This window comes from Ptychodera flava, chromosome 6 (genome assembly GCF_041260155.1).
Source record: "Ptychodera flava strain L36383 chromosome 6, AS_Pfla_20210202, whole genome shotgun sequence".
NCBI lineage: Eukaryota > Metazoa > Hemichordata > Enteropneusta > Ptychoderidae > Ptychodera > Ptychodera flava.
In genome coordinates, this window is record NC_091933.1 from 29,123,817 (window position 1) to 29,140,989 (window position 17,173).

At 40.0% G+C, this 17,173-nt stretch overlaps 1 protein-coding gene across 1 annotated transcript; it reads right to left on the bottom strand.

Annotated features, from left to right (window-relative positions):
- Positions 1-462: 462 nt before the first annotated feature.
- On the bottom strand, positions 463-14,476 carry LOC139135427 (carboxypeptidase B-like). The gene is made up of 10 exons (XM_070702808.1): positions 14,301-14,476; positions 13,714-13,789; positions 5,470-5,673; positions 4,597-4,698; positions 4,026-4,130; positions 3,447-3,560; positions 2,818-2,908; positions 1,745-1,953; positions 1,171-1,252; positions 463-692 (listed from the first exon to the last, which is right to left on the bottom strand). The coding sequence occupies exons 1-10, from the start codon at positions 14,363-14,365 to the stop codon at positions 511-513; spliced, it is 1,230 nt and encodes a 409-aa protein (XP_070558909.1). The 5' UTR covers positions 14,366-14,476; the 3' UTR covers positions 463-510.
- Positions 14,477-17,173: the final 2,697 nt, after the last annotated feature.

Consider the following 17,173-nt stretch of genomic DNA (forward strand, 5'->3'; position numbering starts at 1 on the left):
TCAAGTGGATCTCACTCTGAGGCAAATACGCCAAAATTACAAGTAATAGAGCTGTAAGTAATTACATTAAATGTCGTACATTAAAAGATGGTCCATAAGATAGTTCGCATGCTTTTTTAAATAAGCAGGGACAGTGTCTTCTTGACAAATGCCTGTGGTCAAGTTCGTGTACAAATAGTGCATCTGAGATTTTCGTGTGCTTGTCAAGTCTACAATATTTAGAAGAGTTGGATAGAGGAATTGAGCAGACTCAGTTCAGGGATTGGTACTTAATACGTAAAAGATGACGGTCAAGAATTGTTTTTCAGCATATGACTCATCATTAGGAGATGATAGTTGTCAAGGTTATAGAACAAACAAGAGTCAAAGTGTAATAAAGGGCTGAAGGCTGACTTATTTCGACGGGTATTGGAAGTGGGGGGGGGGGTGTTCTAAACTGCTGCGCAAGAATGATCCACTAAGTTCTCTCAATGCTTGCTTTAATTAACATTCGTGAAAATTCAAGTTCATCTACGGCATCAGGTTATTGAGCATAGCGACGAAGCCGTCATAATTTTCCTCGGCACAGGGAAGAATTTGATCCTCCGGTAACAGGAACCCATACTGTCCTTCGTCTCGCAGTTCAACGCAGTAAGAATGTGCAATACCCATTGATCCGTAGGCCCAGTCAACTGAGTCTCCGCTTGTGATATCTACATGGCCAATCGAAGGACAGATGAAGATGTTAGAAATTGGTCATTTTTTCTTTCTTGTATATTTTTTTTATTTGACGTGCATCAGCCGTGCATCTCAGATCACGTTCATTTTGCCTGATTAAACAAATTGAAAGATCAACGGTTTACTTCTTTGAAACGAAACTTTTTTCCGTGTTTAAGTGAGTTTACACTTCTACGTAGTTTGAGTTGTATATCCACTCACACAATTGCTTAAAACTTAGAAGTGCTGGTTTGTTTCTAAACAAGAACAAGAACAAGAACAACAAGAACAACAACAACAACAACAGCAACAATAATAATAATTGTTGTTGTTATTATTATTTAAAACGCCATAAACAGTTGAGACTGATGGCTTTTCTCTCACAGTGTCTAGACTTAAAAGGCTCTCACACTATGTACCTATCTACATGTATAACGCACACCCGCAAACACAGATACACGCACGTCTACTTACAAAGAGAAGCGCCTGGACCGATGGTATAATTCGTGCCATGACGAGCAAACACGGCGTCAGCGTAAGATTTCATGCTGGTCTCCTTCAAATGGTGGTTGTGAAAATGAAACAGTAAATAATTGTTTACCGTGTTAATATATTTCATGTCTAGTTCTGCCTGTACAATTTTCAATTCGGTCTATCGCATATGATATGATTTCTCTTAGAAAGTGGGTATGCTTGTAAAAAAGTACCATAGGTTTACGCAAGCATAATTCAACTCAAGTTCTTGACCAGTAAGAGATTGGTCAAACAAATGCAAGAGATGTATCAACACATGCAAGACATGTCTGAAAACAGTGTTATGACGTATCTAGTCTGTCGCGTTGTGTCAACCCGATCTCATCAATTACCTATATCATTTATTGAATTGTATATGAGACTTGACAAGTCTATAATGCAGAAACTGACGTTCCATCGCAAGAGTAAGAATAGAAAATCTACATTAATTCAAAATTAATCGATCGCTGCTACAAGTAAAGATTATGAGGAACTTCAAGTTGCATATACCATGGTGAACACAAAGGACACCTACCAGTTCAGGATAGTCAGGCGGTAAATCTGCTGTGTAACACCAGGCAGACAGCACAAGCTGGGAGTAGCTGTGGTAATCAATGAATAAATCAACAGCATTGGTCTGCTGCAAGTTAGCAATAAATGCTTCAACAGCCTGGGTCTCAACTTCAGAAAAGGGACTTGGTCCACGATAGGTGCTTGTGCACGGAAGGGGAGACGCGCCTGGTTCTGAAATTCAAGATTTCATGTTAGTTTTCATCACTATTTTATGTTCTGACTTAACTGCAAGTTTTAGGGGGTTGGATGAGAGTGTGGGGGTTTACACTCAGGTCATATGTAAACAGACAAAATAGAAAAGTGATCGCGATAAAAGGCGTTAATTGGCAGGCAAAAGTTCTCATATTTTAAGATATAGAGATAAATACGATATGAGATAAATTGGTCTAAGTTTTTATAAATTGTACTTTTGAATATGTCAATAGACTTGACATAAACTATAAATTCAAGGAATTGAATAACACTTTAAAACGCCTTGCTCTTCATGTCTGTAGAGAATTCTATTTTTAAGAATTCACTTGAAAGTTAGAGTTCCCATTGGTGAACTTCAAACGCTTCAAAATTTGTTTTGTTTTAAGAGAACTTAATGTAAGCAAGTAAACATCCTGAATGCTAAATTAATGTTATTCGTAACGTCTCTTATTGATAAATACTTAGTGCACGTGCTCGATCGATTATTCAAAGATGTTAACATGAACTAGTTCTGTGGAAGCTATTTTCTTACGCTTTATTTCACCATTAAATCAAATGCTGTTATGAAAAAGGAAATAATTATCAACAATGATTGGTTCTATGTTAGGCCGTATTTGATTTACAAGCACGTGTATGTATGTATGTATGTATGTATGTATGTATGTATGTATGTATGTATGTATGTATGTATGTATGTATGTATGTATGTATGTATGCACTTTTTTGCACAGTTTGTGCGAGCTTTGCTTTGCTGTGAAGGATAGCATCAAATTAATCACAGTTCTCCCGCCCTCGTAACCCACTGTTTGTGAACGCTGCATAAACCAAGCAAATAAACATTACCTCCCCACATGTAATCAAAGTTTCTGTTGGCGTCAGTGCCGAGACATTCCTGTCCTTCGTTTGGAGATCTGGTCTTGCGCCACAGACGTTCCTAGAAATGAAAGTTTGTGATTGTTCATGTTCGTATATTGTAAAACTATTATAAAATGCGTACATACATTTTTTTCATAGCAAATAACTTCTTTGTTGTGTATTTCATGGCAGACATGGACTAGATATGAGACACCTCCTCACACACATGCAATCATGACATTAATACGCACAGACGCAAACGTGTGATCCTCTGTTTCTCTGTCTCTCTGTCTCTGTCTCTATCTCTCTGAATCTGCCTCCTGGCTCTGCCTCTGCCTCTGTCTGTCTGTCTGTCTGTCTGTCTGTCTGTCTGTCTGTCTGTCTGTCTCTCTGTCTCTCTCTCTCTCTCTCTCTCTCTCTCTCTCTCTCTCTCTCTCTCTCTCTCTCTCTCTCTCTCTCTCTCTCTCCCTCCCTCCACACCTCTTCCAAAGCATTTTTGAGTTAATCTAGATTAATGGAAAAATCAAATGTCCCCTCGCGAAGTCCCATCTGTGTCACAAATTATGTTTACTGTCAAGTTATAAAATTTACATGTCCAGAGTATATTGCACACTTACGTCTGTCCACGTAAAATCATATCCATCGGGATTTGTGACAGTTAGCACGTAAATATCGTAATATTCCAGAATATCGATGACACCTCGGTTACCAATAGAACTCTGATAGAGAAGCTAGAAAAGAAAATGAATAGAATAAACGACTGGAGTTTTATTATTTGATCAGAAAAACAGCGAATTTATACTGTTTACGACTGTAACGTTTTGTCTTTGTTGTTTTTATTGTTATCAAGAGATAGCGACAGAAAAAAAGATGATGTATGACGACGACACAGTCATGTTTATTTGCGCTCAGTACCTCCTGCAGAGACAATTTCTACCTGGGATACAATCAAGTGGGAATAAAGGTCAAGGTAAACAATGAAGGGCTTCCTTCGTATCTCAGTTAGTAAACTAAGGTAACTAAATATGAGAATAAGCATGCATGCTAGCCAAAATTTCGAACTGCAGAGTGTAAGACAGCAAAAAAGCTGTTGTATGTCGGTTTCATAGCCTTTCGTACCTTACGCAATTATCGTGGTTTTCTGGTAAACCACTGAAAGAAACTGAACAAATTTGAATACAGAAATACCATCATACCTCGTTAGTCATGTACATCACTGTAGCCGGTGATACCCATTCTCTGGCGTGGATTCCTCCTTCAATGTATACGGTACGCTTTACTTTGCCAGTGTCCACACCGATCTCAGTACAAAAAATATGGTTTTTTTTTAAGGCGAACATTCGAACTGAATTCTGATTTTATATTATACACATTCTATTTTTATGCCAGATGTTATTATATTTTTAGCATTTGTATATATAGACATAAAATATATGAAAAATTGAATATTTATATAATTAGTAATTTCCAAATTATGTAAAGAGACAGGCAGGTGAACATACGAATACATACATACATACATACATACATACATACATACATACATACATACATACATACATACATACATACATACATACATACATACATACATACATACATACATACATACATGCATGCATGCATGCATGCATGCATGCATGCATGCATGCATGTATGAGAAGGTAAACGGGTAGATTGGAATAGATTTGAAGAGGTGGGTATGTCAACAATACGATGAAAATGTCATAATTGTCACAGCAGTTTCCACTAAGGAAATATGTTTACTTTGAGGCAGGTCAAGTCTCGTCCTTCGTAAGATTTTCCCATACTGAATTTGGAGGCCTCGTCGGGATAAGTTGCAACGATCAAGTCTATCCAGTTCATAATCTGTAAAGTTACAACAATCGAGAGATTTGGTTCAATTAACGAGGAAAAGATCTTGTCTATGGGGGAGAGGGGGTGGGTCGGGTGATGATACACGTCTAACCGCCTTCTCTAAATTCCTTGGTGCAGCCAACATATCTGTCTTTGGCCCCTAGCAAACATATAATTCTCTTATCTATTTATTTTAATTCTTGAAGTCACATGTCTTTACCATACGGGACGATGCTCTCTTCAAATAGTTTTATTCAATATATCTGCCAAATAAAAGAGAAACTGAATGGGAGTAATTGTTGTTAATATCGCTAACACCTGTCACTACGTAACATTAGTCTTTTATTTATGTCCTTCAGAGGTCGATAACATCGGTTTCATATCTTGAAGGTGCGTATGATTTATAATTTCATTGAATCCATCTTCAAAATAAATCGTCACTGTTTTCTTAGAATCTTGTTTAAAGGACAGGAGCACAGTACATATTCTTCCCGAACTTTTGAAAGTTTTTCGGGGAAAGTGACATGCATGGAGGCTTTCTCTAAAGCTGTAATTTTGCTCAATCGATTTTGCGTATGGTGTCAGGAACTCCGATACCATGCGTCCGTGACCGCCAGCGCATGCTCGTGACAATCTCGAGGTTTTCATACGAGTAGACTATCACAGTAAAGTCCTAAGTGAATTCTTCACTTGCAAAGAATACTATATGACGCCTTCACTTTTCGGTTGGCGATATCACTAAGTATGAATACAAAGCTACGTTTCCATACACACTGATCTTACCTCATCAAGTGGATGATACACAGTGTAATTGAAGTTGCCAGCATCCATACTTTGAGTAGTGGTGGTGAATTGAGCGTCGATCTTGTCTTGTACATTTTCAATCCAGACTTTGAATGGAATTTTCTTGGCGTACAAGTATTTCTTGACGGAGTCCAGTTGGGATGGCGGTACCATCAAGTCGTTTGGGAAGTTCCAAAAATCAAGCTGAAACGAGCACTTGTCATTTCAGTGGTGACAGGTATCAAAACAGGGTATTGCACGATTAACAAACGCTCCTACCACGATCCCTCTATCCGCACCGCACTATTACATTCTCGTTGGTAGCCAAGACAAGTGATAACATTATCAGAGGGACAAAGTGGCTATCAAAACAGGCCAGGCTCGAAATTAGCGGTAGTCCCGCGTCCGTGCATAGACTACCAACTTTTCCCTGGGGCTACCAAAACGAATGAAATGGTAGCCCAAACGTACTACCAAAGCCTAGGACATGAAATTACTTAGTGGGCAACATGATGTTGATCGCTGTGAGATGCTCGGGAAATGATGGCCAATGAAACTTCCTTTTCATAGTTATTTAATCACAATTTATCAATCACCTTTAACACAAAATTATTCAAACTGCAAAGAAAAAGCTGTTGTGCCATCCACAAATTTCGCTTTCCGAAGTGTACGAGATCATCCCACGATATGGTGGGGAAATATAGTCAAAATTGCCACGAAAGTATTAGGAACATGACTGTACCAAGTTATCATCCTGAAATTCATAGCCAATCTATTTTAGCCATATTATATTTACACATGCTGAGAAAAAAGTTATTGTCATTGCGAACATCAAAATTTGCATATAAGCTCTGCGTATGTGTGAATAGGTCGACGCGTCGTCAAACTTTAAGGCGTCACCGTTGTCCACTGCACACGCTATACTGTTCTCCTAAGGCCATGATCTGCAGGTATTAATATTGATGTCAAATGACTAGAAAATTCACTTACTGGATAGACTAATGCAAAATAAATCGTTCATTGTCTAGATATAAATAAAAGATATCCTTTACAAAAACAACCCTCTTCATTCATGCATGGGCTACCAGACCTTGTCGCTGGACTACCAACTTTAGAAAACGGTAGCCCAATGGGACTACCAGGGGAAAAAGTTAATTTCGAGCCCTGATAGGTGATCGCATGATTAAAAAACGCTCCTAAACATTCTGTCAAGAATCACTCGTTGCTAACCGAGAAAGTGAGGCATTATCAAAGGGATAAAGTTGCTAACTTTTCAAAGCGTTTCGGTGATTTTTATCGTGCTTTGACTACTGTAACATCCTGAATTTTCAATCACACTGCGCAGACACATCATTAGGTAAATATGCTGATGATATGATTTCTTGTTTGTAGAATGGATTATATCATTTAAGCGTTCATTATTATATCTACAAGCAGGATGGGAGAGTGTAAAGATTTCAGAACTGACAATTTGACATGTTTCTGTAAACAGAACAACATAAAAAACATCCAATGTGAAACAAAAATAACCGAAATTATTTGAAAAGATGGGATTGTTAATGTGAAAATTAATTTCAATGTCTTGGGTGATTTATATAACGTGGCCATATGACGGTCACGTTCGATTAGTCCTGTTTCAAAATGACTAACGATTTATGTCCTATGTAGACATATGTACCAGCCACAGCGATTGGTGTTTGTGGTCCTGTAAGGTCCACTTGCAGCGTACTCATTGGCCGGACCCTTTCTCTTAGGTCTCATTAGTACGTGATGTTCAGTTTACGGCGATGTGATCGGTTACCCTAAGCTTGTGTTCTTGAGTTTGCTTCGTTATGTAGTGTTCGCTGCCTCACACTGTAATGTCCCATGTTTTTCCTGGATACCATTGTTGTAACCAGTCATTTTAAGTGCTTGCATCTGGTACGTCTTTGATCACAACGTACAAAGACAAAGACTGAAGGCTGAGTTCGACAGAGAAACTTTCCGTAGTCTAAATTGTACTTGTCTATTTAGCTCCGAATGCTTGCTAATGACGATAAAGTCTTTAGGGGATATTTTGACGGTCGTCATTGTGATTTTCTATCATAATTTTGTTCTGAACACTAACATTCTGCACAACATCAGACATATTGAATGTTGACTTATATGATAGACCGTTTTCAATGCATAATGCATGCTATCATAGTTACCCTAAATTATACTCTACCAGCTTGCTCGTTCAAACGCACTCCTATTGATCAAGATAAGAAAAAGACATGTTGTATTATTCCTAATGTACCAAGATTGGCGCACCGCAGTCGCAAATGTGATGAGGTGCTTGCTAGCCTTGGACCAATTGCTGAAGTATTGAATGGCAGGAGAGCCTTTTTGACGTTCGTTTACTTTTGGCTGGGAGAGCAACAATGCCAATTGCAAGGGGAGAGGTCATAAATTGTAATAATTCATATTCTTGTGATATTATTGTCATTTTTGTGAAAAAATTGTGTAACTGAAACTATTTCTATTACATAATCGCCAACTTACTCAAAACAGTATGCCTGTTCAAACAAATTTACCCTTTTTCTTGTTTATAATGCTATTGACATTTTCCAAAAAGTAAATCGAAATATCAGTTAATCCACCCCATGGACACCTCTCCTTCCAAAATAACGATATTTAAAGCATTGATATTAACGTTCCAAATGATTTTAGTCTTGATGGGTTATCTATTGTTATGGCCCTAGGGAGGGAGCACAGACACGCAACGTGTGTCTCAACAACGTGGAGCACACTATTACTAAAGCACCTCGTGCTAAAACTCAATACATAAATCAATACATGAACCTTGACTGTACCATTCTGGTATTGGTAACATCAATCCGGGTGAGAGCGATGAAGTTGGTCACCGGGGGAGGCGATATTAAAAATTTCGCCGGTTTCTTCGCTATGCAGGCAATGAGTAGTATACAAAATGGGGGTCCTGGGATTATAGTAAGAACACGCCCTCTATAAGCCTCCATTTCACCCAGGAGGACCACAACACGTAACTTTCGCCAAAGCACGCAACTCTCGCGAAAACTGGGGGAAAAAGAAAAAAGTTTAATTTCCCTGTCTCAACCTTTATTTCCGCCCGGAGGGATTCCCAACACCATTTAGGTTAGGGTCTACACCCCTCCCACTATTATACCTAAGGTGTATACTTACAGGTAATATATACTTTATAAGGTGGCTCACCTATCCCATTGTAATCCTCAAGTTAAAATATTAAGCCCCTCAACACAATTGCAGTGTTCAACACCCTCCATCTACATGACGTATTGTGTAAACCATAAGGTAATATAACTTTAAAGGAGGGCTCACTTATCTTGTGTATACCTTTAGGTGATATACAACCATTTTCAGTATTAGACAGCGAAACCACTGCAGTGAACTGCAATAAAACTGCTCACACTAATTAGTTTCAGCTGTCGCCAGCTGGCAAAGTCGACAACAATGTATATTTCATGCAGACAATTTGTCTCGGGAAGTTGAAATAAGCAAGATTTGTACATGGACCAGTGCATGGTAATGTGTCATTGTATCTTAATCTTGAACACAGGGTGCCAATCGTAAACTCTCATTTACAACCCCAGACAGAGCTAGTTGCCTTGGACAAGCAGAATTTTTGTCTGTATCAAGTAGCCTAGATCAACACTAAAGTGGCCACAGGCGTAACAGAAACTGCCCAGTTATAACACACTACACGCGAATCTGCCTGCTGGCTACAGCTGAAACTAATTAGTGTAAGTAGTTTTATTTCAGTTCACTGCAGTAGATTCGCTGTCTAATACTGAAAATGGTTGTATATTTTATAGGGTGGCTCACTGATATTGTGTATACCTTTAGGTAATATATTCCTTCCGGAAGCTCAAGCAGGACACCAGTGGCAAGATTCTCTACGATTTCCGAGCTATTCTACAGGCTTGCCCGGACATATTCCTATTTCATGAAGAGTACAAGCTCTTGATGGGTGGCAGTTTCACAAAATCTCTAGCAACAAGGCACTATTTCCTAACTTCTGGATATGTACAGGACGTCGTGGATATGCGAGTCCAACAAAGCGGCAGGGTCGGCCTTTCATATGGTTTCTACAACCAGGATTCAATGAGATGTAGCCTAAGTAGATAGAGGATGGCAGTGCACGTACATCAGAAGTCGAGCACCTCGATAATGCTCATCGCTGTGGCTCCATCAGCCATAGAACACATAGCAGAAGTGTATACTCGAAAAGCAAGGCACGCAAAAGACTGGAGACCCACGTACACGCAAAAAGCAAGAGACCAGAGACCCCCACACACCCAAAATGCAAGAAACTAGGCAGACATCTACACAGAATATCGACAATGCACGAGAGTAAGAGGACCTGTTGTAGCTGCCAATACTGTTTCTGTCAAGCAAAGCAGTGTGGAACATCGAAAACAAAGACGCATTGTGCTTGTAGTGGTGTATTCCACGAAATTGCAAAACCTCCAGGCAGCATGTCAGTGTGACAGAGGAGACGATTATATGTGGCAAAGGATAAAGGCCATAGCATTCCCAGTCCATAACGACAATGCAAGCCACAAGATCGCCATCAGCATAGCAAGCTAGTCAGAGCGCCATGGCCATTGCAAGCTAGTAGGTCACTATGATTCCTCCGCAAAAGCAGGACAGCACACCCTCACACACGGACATGTGATGCTGGAGGATCCCCAGAAGCATGACCTCCCCGTCAAGCCACAAAAATAGTCGCGCCCCCTTGGTAACGTTTCACGGACGTATCCTCCACACACCATAAAGGCATATTTTTGTTCAACTCCAAACTTCAGTGGCAACTGCAGGTGACCACTAGCTGGCTGGCCTGCTGACCAATTCACACCTCTCCTTAACAACAAGAGATACCCACTAGCTGGCAGGTCTACTGACGGATTTGCACCGCCACTGGTCATCCAGTGGCTGACTGGTTGGTCCATTCCCAGTGTAGAAGTATAACACTTCCTGAACTTGTCAGAATCGGAATTTAAGGAGGAGGAGGAGAAGGAAGAAATCTAAAGATGGTGACGACCAACGGTCACAGACGTTCAAGGTTTAGCAACAAACCTCTAATGGTGGTTTTCTATGCATGAGAGAGGTTTCTATAGAGTTGCCTCGCAGGACCATGAGGTTGGGCAACATCTGTGTAAGTGGTCTTTAAAATGTAAAGTGGGTATGCTTCACAAAGAGATGTGATTTTTTCTCAATTAGGATACATATTGGCTCAGGTGGTTTGTTGACAGGTTGGGGCTTCTTGTAGGCCTTTCTTGTGGTCGGACTCAGTTTTGCATCCTAACTAGCCTATGAGCCTTCCAAACACTGGTGGTCTGTGGTGGCAGTTGAGTTGTTGAAGGGCCTGGCCTGAGGCACAAAAACCCTCTTCTTGCCTTGTAACCCCAACCCCTCCCCTCAATGTTAATGCTCTTTTGCGAATTCGTCTCCCCTTTTTGATTTCTTCATACTCATACTCCTTGATTCCTATTCTGGCCAGTTCATGATGCATGATGTGTTGTTCAGCTTTAATCGCTTCTGAATGGGTTTGGCAACTATGACCCCTGGGCGATGTCCCTCCTCTATACCATGTTGTTCACCATCACTGTCTTCCCGTTGAGGAGCCTCTTGAAATGTTGCGCCGTTTTGGAGTTGAATCAGCGGCTGTTTCCCTTTCCAGCTCACCTCCCTCACCTGAGCTTTCGGGGTTTTGTCTCCAAGTACTTTCTCTTCTTCCCAGGGGTGTGCAAAACCCCTAAAGCAAGCGAAGATGGGGCAACAACTGTTTCCTGGGTGTTTTGTTATGTGACTGTGCATTTACTGAATTGGAGAACGCTGCCTGTCATTTTTATAACTTTATGAGAGACTTACCTTGGGCAACGAACACTACCAGGGTTGGTGATCGGTGGTGGCGGGTGAGACGCATCTCTCTACAAAATCACCATATGAACTGCATGCTCCTACAAATCGAATAAGCTGGAAAATGTATATAAGCTGGTTAGAATGGAATATTACTGATGATGGTATAGGAACTCAGTCAGCAGGCCTGTCTGACAATGGGTACCTCCTGTCGCCTCGGGAGAGGTGTGAATCGGTCAGCGGGCTGGTCGCCTAGTGGGCACCTGCGATTGCCACTGAGGTTTTGAGTTGAACAAAAATATGCCTATGGTGTATAGAGGATACATCCATGTCGTGCTGCCCAAAGGGCAGGACTATTTTCCTGGCTTAAAGGGAGGTCATGCTTCTGGGGATCCTCCAGCCTAACGTGGCAAAGGAAGAGGGTGTGCTGTTCTGCTTTTGTAGAGGGACCATAGTGGCCTAATAGCTTGCAATAGCCATTGCACTCTTAGTAGCTTACAATGTCGATGGTGCAGTAGCTTGCAATGTTGATGGCAATCTAGTGGCTTGTAATGTCGATGTGGACTTGGGGCGCTATGACCTATATCCTTTGCCACATACAATCATCTCATCTGTCACACTGACATGCTGCCTGGAGGTTTTGTAATTTCGCGGCAGTTCGAATACACAACTAAAAACACAAGCCATCTCAATATTCCACACTGCTTTGCTGGACAGAAACTGTCTTGGCAGCTGCAGGTCCTCTTTCACTCATGTGGCGTTGATATACTGTGTAGGTGCCTGCCTAGTTTCTTGCTCTTTGGTTATGTGTGGGTCCGGTCTCTTTCTCTTTGAGTGTACGTGGGTCTCCAGTCTCTTGCATGCCATGTTTTTCGAGTCTACATTTTTAATATGTGTTCTATGGTTGCTGGAGCCACAACAGCAAGCAGTATCATGGTGCTCGACTGCTGATGTACGTTCACTGCCATCCTCTGGCCGCGCTGTCGCTCTGGCTGCTTTTCATTGAATGGAAATCATCAAAAATCTCGCCACTGGTGTCCTACTCAAGCCTCCGGAAGGAAATGGGAGAAGGCACAATAAAAGGGTGAGCCTCTTCTCCCTGCTGGATCTTTTTGTATCGGGCATGTCCGATCCCTTAGCTCTTTCTAGCCTATCGGAATCAAAACTTGCCCGCTCGTATCCCCTCGTAGGCCAAGGATGCAATATAGCTTCTTCTTGGCATGGTTCTCCTCTCGACAGATGTGTTCATTTCAATGTGTTCTAATTTCTGTAAGTGAGTGTTTCTACCTGTTCGTATGTGTACCAAGGGGCTTGATATTTAAAATTAGGGGTTAAAAAACAAGTGAGCCGCCCTGTAACGTATATATTACCTAAAGGCATACACAATAGGTATGGTAGAAGGAGCGTGTGGACCCCATGCAACGGTGTTGAGCGGCTTAATATTTTAAATTAAGGATTAAAATGGGATGAGTGACCCATCTTATAAAGTATATATTACCTAGAAGTATACACGTTAGATATGAAGTAATAGTTGGAGGTGTGTGGACCTCACCTAAACGGTGTTGGGAGCCCTCCTAGGCAAAATAGAGACCGAGACAGGGGAATTTAACATTTTTCTTTGTCACCCAGTTTTAGCGAGAGTCGCGCGTTTTGGGGTGAGATGCGTGTTGTGAGCCTCCTTGGTGAAATGGACGCGTAGAGAGAGGGTGTTCTCACTATAATCCCATGACCTCTCATGGACTACTTTATATGATTACTGTTAGATTTAGGTGCCTGAACACTGAAAGATCTGTGTTATGCAATTTGTTCGTACCAAACTTCTCTCCACATTGTACAAAACATCATCAAGTGGGCCAAAATTTTTCACATTTAGACAACGAAACGCTTTTTTGTGCCACTATACTGGCTACATCAAAATACTACTATTGGAAGATGGAATCGGCGAATACCACGTGTGTAGTGTAAAATAAAACCATCAAATTGACTGACATGATGTTTCTCAGTGAACATTGAGTATCTGTCTTTGTCTTCACGTCACGGCCGAAATACTGACGCCCATGACGGTCATTTCAACAGTTTTCATGAAGTACATCGGATACTGCATAACAAGGCAGAGAACATTACAGATCAAGGCCAACACATGGGCATGAGGCAACCAATCATAAAGCCATGGACTGAATATTACATGGGAATGAGTCCAAGAGAAAGGGTCCAGCCAATGAGTGGGCTACAAGAGGACTTTATAGGGCCACAAAAACCGATCACTGTGACCCGTACATATGTCTCGGACCTTTCTTATGAAACAGGACGAGTCAACACCAATGTTATGAATAATGTCATGATAGAATGACTGACTCTACTTACTTCCTCGATCTCCGCAAGGGGTTCTATGTCCTGGATTTTATCCTTCTCCACAACTTCCATTCGAAGAACCTGATATCTAAAATTTTACATAAATCTGTTGGTTTTCCAGGTAGTTGTTCATGGCAACATAGAATAATGACATTTTGTTGCTGCAAATCAACCGGGATGTTGTTCGTCTGTCCAAATCTTGCAAGCTCAAAATTGGTAACAAACATTGATTCACAAACTGGGCAAGCACAATGAATTAATTTGGTAAGATATCACCAACATGCAGTTGAATATCTCTGTCCAAAGCAACAGGCGATTTTGATAATTCTTATAAATTTATACCACAGTATTCTTCCTAATCGTGTTGTATTTGGGTGATTTAAAAATTAAAATGGGATTTTTAAAAGGAATAATTCGTCTCAAAAATCTAGGATATATTAAAAACGATACCTTCACCAATTTACTTTGTTAACAAGTTACAGAGTCACAAATGACAAATTGAAAACGTTAGCATTATTAGTTACCGAGTTATATATTGCTGTTTCAAGTATATATCGTAAACTGCTAAAGATGATGTAATTATATGTAACTATTCTTACTCATCATAGCTCTTCAAACCGGAACATGCGATAACGCACAACGCTAACACCACAGTTTTCAACATGATAGAATCAGATGAAGCCAAGTGCCACACTGATCTCCTCTATGTGTAGAGGCTGAGAATATACCATATTTCACAAGGAGTACACGGCAGCTGGGCGCCGTTTTTATCTCTCTGTGGATACACAGTATGGTATTGTTAACTATTAACAAAATCACGTGACGATAAGATAATCAATGAGTGTGTTTCAAGCTAGAAGCGGTCGTCTAAGAGTTCGCACCATTATTATCGTACATGTATTTGTAATATCTGAACGTCTTTAATAAGAAGCAGAGCGGCCCAATCAAACTAGTTCGGCGAGAAACTGACTAAGATAGAATCCGAGATAGAGAGGCATTCCTAAATCGTTGGTAAGTCCGGACGATTACGACGTCGACATTACTTTATCCCAAGTCAGTCTTCCCTAACTGAGTACAATTTTGACTCCCTACCTCGGGCTCGGTTAAAAAAATCAAATTCTTCCTCTCTCGTGTCGAATACATGGTACATTTTCGTTGTATACCTAACTGTTTATTTTGAGTTGCATTTCTTAAATGCTACCTTTATTTAAAATTAACATTTATATTCGGGTTTTAAATTTGATTCAAAATACATCAAGTGTTATGGAGATAACTTTTTTCATGTTGCGGAGAAAATGGGTACGATCTCATTTTATCAAGTGCCACTTTTCATCATCTTGCGCTATTCTAATTTTCGATAACATAAAATTTAACTTGTCAGCTTTAATTACACTTTGTCAAGTTATAAATATGTTCTTCGGGAAAAATTTCTCTATAAGATTTTGAAATGAACATATATGTAAGCCAGAAATTACTACCCCATCAAAAATTGTGTAAATATATCCGTACCGTGAAAGGCATGGTCAAGTATTTTTGGAAACTAGATTTTCTTGCATTTTTAAGCCTAAATGAACAACTATGTAGAAAGAGAGCTGTTTGCACGGTACTGGCAAATGTCGAGAACCAATGATACGTAATGACAAATTTACAATCAATGTCGCCTTACTCCATGTCTGTGGCAGTTTGAAAAGGTGGTCTTGAGAGATCTTCACGCACGTAAAGCCTTATATTTTGTATCCAGGAAAGTGTTATCACTCCAAATGGAGTTGCAAACCAACAAGAACAATATTTGTCCATTTTTTGCAGTTTTTTGGATTTAATTGCAGGAGCAATTTCGTCCCCAGAAGCTTCCAAGTGTACTTCAATACAAATTTTAAAGACTTAGTTTGAATATCTATGGTACCGAAAAATGAAGATATTTTGCGCAGCGCTGGTCGGCATATTGTCTAGATTTACTAATCAACTTGTTTAATGACATAAACTTTAGGTAATAGTTTGCCTAGAGAAAATGCACCACCTTTGTGACTCTGCGTGCGTTGCTTCCACAAATACTGTCACAAAATATTCCTCTCTCCACCAATAGCCTGTTAACTACCTCCTCCTATTTCGAAATTATTTTCATGAATAAAATCAAATCGAACCGAGCTAAATCGAGTTGAACTCAGAGGTCGTTGCCAAGGTGATCTATTTGCACAGTGTCGAGTGCTACCAACATTGTCGACATCGATCTTGTTAATACTGTACGGCGATTCTGAACATACCAAGTGACATGAATTACGGAATAATTTAAGCGACTTAAGTAATTTGCTCATAATTAATTAAAAGAATTTGGAAGAGCACATTGTAGTGTCGCAGTTTTATTTGAAGATCAATTTAAATTCAACATGACCTTGTGGAAAGATATCCCTTTCCAGGCCAACAATAGTTTTCATTACGTCCGTAAACACTACCATAGTTTTGATAGTACATTAGTGAAAGAGTCAGTGTGCATGTGTTTTCCTTTCTGTGTCTTTCCCGAGGTTTTCATCTTTCATTTTCCTTTCCGTCTCTAAATTTGTTTTATATTTCTTTGAATAAAATATTCTAGGTGGTTGCACATTTTACGTACCCCGACTTATAAGCTCAAATAAGAATATGTGGGGACTACAATTACTGATTAAATCTTATCATGACAACCACGCACGTGGCCAGCCACTCAAAATGCGCTGCCTCGCCAATTATTGAGATAAAACTCCATTTATCAATTGCGTCGACGGGAAAAGGATAAAGTGCAGATTCAGAATACCTTTAACCACTAAAGTTTTACGTGTTATATATCAATGGCTATCATGATATAACTTTAGGTTAGTGACACATATGACCTCATCGATAACTTTTTTGTTCATGCGGAAACCTCGAGTACCTTTGCATCCTCCAGTTAGTTTAATTTTAACACACCACATGCTCATTCCGTGTCGCGATTCGCCAGAATCGTCACGTGACGAGAAAATAGATACGTCTAGTCCCAAAAAGTGACGTCAGAGGGTATTTTTTTGAAAAGCTATTTCCCTAGGGAAATAGTTTTGACCAAATTTGGAAAAGTGTCCGGTCACGTGACCGTAGTGTCGTCTGCAGCTTTCAAACAATGGCGGGTGACTAGAACGTAATGTGCGCCCGGGATGAGCGACGAACCTCTCTCTAAAACAGATACATTCTCTATTCCAACAGCATAGGAATTTGAACAGCTCACAGACGAAAAAGATTCAAGTGCAACTAAGGATGTTGCTAGGTATGCTCAGAATATTTTTGGAAGAAGGTGGTACTATGTACTTCTGTAACTTGAACCGCTGTGGAAATATCGCCAAGTAAACTTAGGGACGGACCATTAGATCTTGGGAGGGGTGGTCAAAAACAGAAAAAAAAATTTCAGAGCAGAAAGTTAGGGGAAAAAAAATCTTCAAACTAGTTTGCAAAATAAAAAAAAAATAAATAA

Coding starts and splice junctions, on each gene's coding strand:
- LOC139135427 (XM_070702808.1), bottom strand. CDS start 14,365: ATGTTGAAAACTGTGGTGTTAGCGTTGTGCGTTATCGCATGTTCCGGT. Junction 4,131..4,596: donor GAGACTTGACCTGCCTCAAA/GTAAACATATTT, acceptor TTTTGTACTGAG/ATCGGTGTGGACACTGGCAA. Junction 1,954..2,817: donor CTTTGATTACATGTGGGGAG/GTAATGTTTATT, acceptor CTTGAATTTCAG/AACCAGGCGCGTCTCCCCTT.